General features: G+C 46.3%; 1 protein-coding gene across 1 annotated transcript in view; it reads right to left on the bottom strand.

The window, feature by feature from the left end:
* LOC135536060 (SH3 and multiple ankyrin repeat domains protein 3-like) overlaps positions 1–8162 on the bottom strand; it is a 140498-nt gene that overhangs the window by 67622 nt on the left and 64714 nt on the right. Inside the window, 5 exon segments of the mRNA XM_064962453.1 lie at positions 759–841; positions 937–1012; positions 1415–1528; positions 2441–2616; positions 3868–4105. Coding sequence (XP_064818525.1) covers positions 759–841; positions 937–1012; positions 1415–1528; positions 2441–2616; positions 3868–4105 — 687 coding nt within the window.

Genomic DNA, 8162 nt, shown 5'->3' with positions numbered 1-8162 from the left:
CCTCGATACATTCTCCTAACCCTAGATACATTCTCCTAACCCTAGGTACATTCTCCTAACCCTAGATACATTCTCCTAACCCTAGATACATTCTCCTAACCCTAGATACATTCTCTTAGCCTAGATACATTCTCCTAACCCTAGATACATTCTCCTAACCCTAGATACATTCTCCTAACCCTAGATACATTCTCCTAACCCTAGATACATTCTCCTAACCCTAGATACATTCTCCTAACCCTAGATACATTCTCCTAACCCTAGATACATTCTCCTAACCCTAGATACATTCTACTAACCCTAGGTACATTCTCCTAACCCTAGGTACATTCTCCTAACCCTAGATACATTCTCCTAACCCTAGATACATTCTCCTAACCCTAGATACATTCCCCTAACCCTAGATACATTCTCCTAACCCTAGATACATTCTCCTAACCCTAGATACATTCTCCTAACCCTAGATACATTCTCCTAACCCTAGGTACATTCTCCTAACCCTAGATATATTCTCCTAACCATAGGTACATTCTCCTAACCCTAGGTACATTCTCCTAACCCTAGGTACATTCTCCTAATACATTCTCCTAACCCTAGGTACATTCTCCTAACCCTAGGTACATTCTCCTGACCCTAGGTACATTCTCCTAACCCTAGGTACATTCTCCTAACCCTAGGTACATTCTCCTGACCCTAGGTACATTCTCCTGACCCTAGGTACATTCTCCTGACCCTAGGTACATTCCAACCCTCTTTACCTTTAGCTCCACGGAGGACGAAGCCAAATCCTTCACTGTCTCTCTTCTGTAGCACAGAACTCTTCTCCTCGATGACATAATCACTGGGGTCAGAGGGCAAGGATCAGTTATACAATAGAAGCGGACTTATAATACGTGTGTGTGTGTATATGTGTGTGTGTGTGTGCACATTAGCTACCTGTAGGAAGTGTAGTTGTCATAGGAACCCACGGTGTAATGTCTGAAAAGCCTCTTGGTGCGATCCTCTCGTGTTTCTACATACACCAGCCAACGCACATGCACGCAAGCACACACACACAAATCACACACACTTCAGTCAAGAGACGTCCTCATTCTCCGTAACATGTCCTCCTCTTCCAATAGAGGGAGAATGTGGGTTAGAGGACCTGCAATAGGCTAAGCAGAACACACAGTATGTTGTGTGTGAGGGTTGGTTCTCCTGTCCTTGTGGGGACTTTAAATCCCCAAAATTCGTGGGGACATTTCCCGAGTCCCCATGAGGAAAATTGTTTAGGGGTTAGGTTTAGGGATAGGGGTACAAATAGGACCAGGGTTAGAATTAGGGTTATATTTAGGGTTAGGGTTTGGAGTTAGGATTTTGGAAGTAAATCACTTTTAGGTCCCCACGAGGAGAGAACAAAACGTTTGTGTGTTACCTAGGCGTGGGTCGTACTGTCTCATCTGGACCTCTTCAACACAGTCAGCAGGAAACCATCCGGTCCGTCCTTTAACTGAACCCTCCCAGAACCCTCCTTCTCCTATACTCAGCACTGTAACAGTAGAATATATTAACATAGGAATATATGCATAATTCTATACTATATAAACTATTGCATTCCCCCCGTCTCCTATACTCAGCAATGTAAAAATAGAAAATATTAACATAGGAATATATGCATAATCACCCTGTCTAACCCTGTCTGTTAGTTCCTCTAACCCTGTCTGTTAGTTCCCTGTCTGTTAGTTCCCTGTCTGTTAGTACCTCTAACCCTGTCTGTTAGTTCCCTGTCTGTTAGTACCTCTAACCCTGTCTGTTAGTTCCCTGTCTGTTAGTTCCCTGTCTGTTAGTTCCCTGTCTGTTAGTTCCCTGTCTGTTAGTACCTCTAACCCTGTCTGTTAGTTCCCTGTCTGTTAGTACCTCTAACCCTGTCTGTTAGTACCTCTAACCCTGTCTGTTAGTTCCCTGTCTGTTAGTTCCTCTAACCCTGTCTGTTAGTTCCCTGTCTGTTAGTTCCTCTAACCCTGTCTGTTAGTACCTCTAACCCTGTCTGTTAGTACCCTGTCTGTTAGTTCCTCTAACCCTGTCTGTTAGTTCCTCTAACCCTGTCTGTTAGTTCCTCTAACCCTGTCTGTTAGTTCCTCTAACCCTGTCTGTTAGTACCTCTAACCCTGTCTGTTAGTTCCCTGTCTGTTAGTTCCTCTAACCCTGTCTGTTAGTTCCTCTAACCCTGTCTGTTAGTTCCCTGTCTGTTAGTTCCTCTAACCCTGTCTGTTAGTTCCTCTAACCCTGTCTGTTAGTTCCCTGTCTGTTAGTTCCTCTAACCCTGTCTGTTAGTTCCTCTAACCCTGTCTGTTAGTTCCCTGTCTGCTGTTTCCTCTAAAAACTGATTGGACAGTGAGGAGGAGACAGCAAATTGTACAGTGTGGAAAGACAGCCGATTGGAGAGAGAGGAGTGTCTGACCTTTGACTCTCTCCCCACGATGCAGGCTGATCTCTCCGGGGCCCTGCGGTGTGTGAGAGCGGGTAGCGATGAACGTCCTCCCCGGCACGGCGCTGTACAGCCTACGTTTCCCATGCTGGACTGGGCTGGGGGGAGATGGGGGCGGGCTGGGGTCCCTCTGTAGCCTGCCACTCGGGCTATACAAACACACATGAAAACACAGACATACACACGCATGCACGCGCACGCACGCGCACACACAGACACACACACATAAGCATGGACACACAGACATACACACAAAAGCACGCAGGCAGGTGTGTATCTCTGTCTGTCTGTCTGTGTGTGTGTGTGTATACGTCTGTCTGCCTGTCTGTCTGCCTGTCTGTCTGTCTGTCTGTCTGTCTGTCTGTCTGTCTGTCTGTCTGTCTGTCTGTCTCTGTCGGTCGGTCTGTGTGTGTCTGCGTTTGTATCTGAGGCGCCGTGTCTGTCTGCGAAGGCTGTGTGTGTACCTGAGGCGCCGTGTCTGTCTGCGAAGGCTGTGTGTGTACCTGAGGCACCGTGTCTGTCTGCGAAGGCTGCGTGTGTACCTGAGGCACCGTGTCTGTCTGCGAAGGCTGTGTGTGTACCTGAGGCACCGTGTCTGTCTGCGAAGGCTGTGTGTGTACCTGAGGCACCGTGTCTGTCTGCGAAGGCTGCGTGTGTACCTGAGGCACCGTGTCTGTCTGCGAAGGCTGTGTGTGTACCTGAGGTGCCGTGTCTGTCTGCGAAGGCTGTGTGTGCACCTAAGGCGCCGTGTCTGTCTGCGAAGGCTGTGTGTGTACCTGAGGCACCGTGTCTGCCTGTGAAGGCTGTGTGTGTACCTGAGGCACCGTGTCTGTCTGCGAAGGCTGTGTGTGTACCTGAGGCACCGTGTCTGTCTGCGAAGGCTGTGTGTGTACCTGAGGCACCGTGTCTGTCTGCGAAGGCTGTGTGTGTACCTGAGGCACCGTGTCTGCCTGTGAAGGCTGTGTGTGTACCTGAGGCACCGTGTCTGCCTGCGAAGGCTGTGTGTGTACCTGAGGCGCCGTGTCTGTCTGCGAAGGCTGTGTGTGTACCTGAGGCACCGTGTCTGTCTGCGAAGGCTGTGTGTGTACCTGAGGCACCGTGTCTGTCTGCGAAGGCTGTGTGTGTACCTGAGGCACCGTGTCTGTCTGCGAAGGCTGTGTGTGTACCTGAGGCACCGTGTCTGTCTGCGAAGGCTGTGTGTGTACCTGAGGCACCGTGTCTGCCTGCGAAGGCTGTGTGTGTACCTGAGGCGCCGTGTCTGTCTGCGAAGGCTGTGTGTGTACCTGAGGCACCGTGTCTGTCTGCGAAGGCTGTGTGTGTACCTGAGGCACCGTGTCTGTCTGTGAAGGCTGTCTGTGCACCTAAGGCACCGTGTCTGTCTGCGAAGGCTGTATGTGTACCTGAGGCGCCGTGTCTGTCTGCGAAGGCTGTGTGTGTCTGCCTGCCGGGTGGAAGTGTTTGTGTTCTCCAGACTATGGAGGGAGGGGCCGGGGGAAGAAGAGGCGGGGCTTTCCAGAGCGTTGTCGCTAGCTGAGCGAATCAGATAACGGGGAGATGATGAGCCACACACACCAACATTATTGGCCCCACCCAGACGTCGGCGCTTTGAGGAATAGGAAGGGCTCTCTCTGAAAGGCACTGAGAAACAGAGAAGGGTTAGGGTTCCCAACATCCACATGGTTAAACACAGACATTAACACACAGAGAAGGGTTAGGGTTCCCCACATCCACATGGTTAAACACAGACATTAACACACAGAGAAGGGTTAGGGTTCCCCACATCCACATGGTTAAACACAGACATTAACACACAGAGAAGGGTTAGGGTTCCCCACATCCACATGGTTAAACACAGACATTAACACACAGAGAAGGGTTAGGGTTCCCATGGTTAAACACAGACATTAACACACAGAGAAGGGTTAGGGTTCCCCACATCCACATGTTTAAACACAGACATTAACACACAGAGAAGGGTTAGGGTTCCCCACATCCACATGGTTAAACACAGACATTAACACACAGAGAAGGGTTAGGGTTCCACATGGTTAAACACAGACATTAACACACAGAGAAGGGTTAGGGTTCCACATGGTTAAACACAGACATTAACACACAGAGAAGGGTTAGGGTTCCCCACATCCACATGGTTAAACACAGACATTAACACACAGAGAAGGGTTAGGGTTCTACATGGTTAAACACAGACATTAACACACAGAGAAGGGATAGTGTTCCACATGGTTAAACACAGACATTGACACACAGAGAAGGGTTAGGTTTCCCCACATCCACATGGTTAAACACAGGCATTAACACACAGAGAAGGGTTAGGGTTCCACATGGTTAAACACAGACATTAACACACAGAGAAGGGTTAGGGTTCCCCATATCCACATGGTTAAACACAGACATTAACACACAGAGATGGGTTAGGGTTCCCCACATCCACATGGTTAAACACAGACATTAACACACAGAGAAGGGTTAGGGTTCCACATGGTTAAACACATACATTAACACACAGAGAAGGGTTAGGGTTCCACATGGTTAAACACAGACATTAACACACAGAGAAGGGTTAGGGTTCTACATGGTTAAACACAGACATTAACACACAGAGAAGGGTTAGGGTTCCACATGGTTAAACACAGACATTAACACACAGAGAAGGGTTAGGGTTCCACATGGTTAAACACAGACATTAACACACAGAGAAGAGTTAGGGTTCCCCATATCCACATGGATAAACACAGACATTAACACACAGAGAAGGGTTAGGGTTCCCCATATCCACATGGTTAAACACAGACATTAACACACAGAGATGGGTTAGGGTTCCCCACATCCACATGGTTAAACACAGACATTAACACACAGAGAAGGGTTAGGGTTCCCCATATCCACATGGTTAAACACAGACATTAACACACAGAGATGGGTTAGGGTTCCCCACATCCACATGGTTAAACACAGACATTAACACACAGAGAAGGGTTAGGGTTCCACATGGTTAAACACATACATTAACACACAGAGAAGGGTTAGGGTTCCACATGGTTAAACACAGACATTAACACACAGAGAAGGGTTAGGGTTCTACATGGTTAAACACAGACATTAACACACAGAGAAGGGTTAGGGTTCCACATGGTTAAACACAGACATTAACACACAGAGAAGGGTTAGGGTTCCACATGGTTAAACACAGACATTAACACACAGAGAAGAGTTAGGGTTCCCCATATCCACATGGATAAACACAGACATTAACACACAGAGAAGGGTTAGGGTTCCACATGGTTAAACACAGACATTAACACACAGAGAAGGGTTAGGGTTCTACATGGTTAAACACAGACATTAACACACAGAGAAGGGTTAGGGTTCCACATGGTTAAACACAGACATTAACACACAGAGAAGGGTTAGGGTTCCACATGGTTAAACACAGACATTAACACACAGAGAAGAGTTAGGGTTCCCCATATCCACATGGTTAAACACAGACATTAACACACAGAGAAGGGTTAGGGTTCCACATGGTTAAACACAGACATTAACACACAGAGAAGGGTTAGGGTTCTACATGGTTAAACACATACATTAACACACAGAGAAGGGTTAGGGTTCCACATGGTTAAACACAGACATTAACACACAGAGAAGGGTTAGGGTTCCCCATATCCACATGGTTAAACACAGACATTAACACACAGAGATGGGTTAGGGTTCCCCACATCCACATGGTTAAACACAGACATTAACACACAGAGAAGGGTTAGGGTTCCACATGGTTAAACACATACATTAACACACAGAGAAGGGTTAGGGTTCCACATGGTTAAACACAGACATTAACACACAGAGAAGAGTTAGGGTTCCCCATATCCACATGGTTAAACACAGACATTAACACACAGAGAAGGGTTAGGGTTCCACATGGTTAAACACAGACATTAACACACAGAGAAGGGTTAGGGTTCTACATGGTTAAACACAGACATTAACACACAGAGAAGGGTTAGGGTTCCACATGGTTAAACACAGACATTAACACACAGAGAAGGGTTAGGGTTCCACATGGTTAAACACAGACATTAACACACAGAGAAGAGTTAGGGTTCCCCATATCCACATGGTTAAACACAGACATTAACACACAGAGAAGGGTTAGGGTTCCACATGGTTAAACACAGACATTAACACACAGAGAAGGGTTAGGGTTCTACATGGTTAAACACATACATTAACACACAGAGAAGGGTTAGGGTTCCACATGGTTAAAAACAGACATTAACACACAGAGAAGAGTTAGGGTTCCCCATATCCACATGGTTAAACACAGACATTAACACACAGAGAAGGGTTAGGGTTCCACATGGTTAAACACAGACATTAACACACAGAGAAGGGTTAGGGTTCTACATGGTTAAACACAGACATTAACACACAGAGAAGGGTTAGGGTTCCACATGGTTAAACACAGACATTAACACACAGAGAAGGGTTAGGTTTCCCCATGGTTAAACACAGACATTAACACACAGAGAAGGGTTAGGTTTCCCCATATCCACATGGTTAAACACAGACATTAACACACAGAGAAGGGTTAGGGTTCCACATGGTTAAACACAGACATTAACACACAGAGAAGGGTTAGGGTTCCCCATGGTTAAACACAGACATTAACACACAGAGAAGGGTTAGGTTTCCCCATATCAACATGGTTAAACACAGACATTAACACACAGAGAAGGGTTAGGGTTCTACATGGTTAAACACAGACATTAACACACAGAGAAGGGTTAGGTCTCCCCATGGTTAAACACAGACATTAACACACAGAGAAGGGTTAGGGTTCCACATGGTTAAACACAGACATTAACACACAGAGAAGAGTTAGGGTTCCCCATATCCACATGGATAAACACAGACATTAACACACAGAGAAGGGTTAGGGTTCCACATGGTTAAACACAGACATTAACACACAGAGAAGGGTTAGGGTTCTACATGGTTAAACACAGACATTAACACACAGAGAAGGGTTAGGGTTCCACATGGTTAAACACAGACATTAACACACAGAGAAGGGTTAGGGTTCCACATGGTTAAACACAGACATTAACACACAGAGAAGAGTTAGGGTTCCCCATATCCACATGGTTAAACACAGACATTAACACACAGAGAAGGGTTAGGGTTCCACATGGTTAAACACAGACATTAACACACAGAGAAGGGTTAGGGTTCTACATGGTTAAACACATACATTAACACACAGAGAAGGGTTAGGGTTCCACATGGTTAAACACAGACATTAACACACAGAGAAGGGTTAGGGTTCCCCATATCCACATGGTTAAACACAGACATTAACACACAGAGATGGGTTAGGGTTCCCCACATCCACATGGTTAAACACAGACATTAACACACAGAGAAGGGTTAGGGTTCTACATGGTTAAACACATACATTAACACACAGAGAAGGGTTAGGGTTCCACATGGTTAAACACAGACATTAACACACAGAGAAGAGTTAGGGTTCTACATGGTTAAACACAGACATTAACACACAGAGAAGAGTTAGGGTTCCCCATATCCACATGGTTAAACACAGACATTAACACACAGAGAAGGGTTAGGGTTCCACATGGTTAAACACAGACATTAACACACAGAGAAGGGT

The sequence above is a fragment of the Oncorhynchus masou genome, unplaced genomic scaffold (assembly GCF_036934945.1).
Source record: "Oncorhynchus masou masou isolate Uvic2021 unplaced genomic scaffold, UVic_Omas_1.1 unplaced_scaffold_551, whole genome shotgun sequence".
Classification (NCBI taxonomy): domain Eukaryota; kingdom Metazoa; phylum Chordata; class Actinopteri; order Salmoniformes; family Salmonidae; genus Oncorhynchus; species Oncorhynchus masou.
The sequence above is the reverse complement of the archived record's forward strand: the minus strand, read 5'-3'. Positions and strand labels throughout refer to the sequence as shown.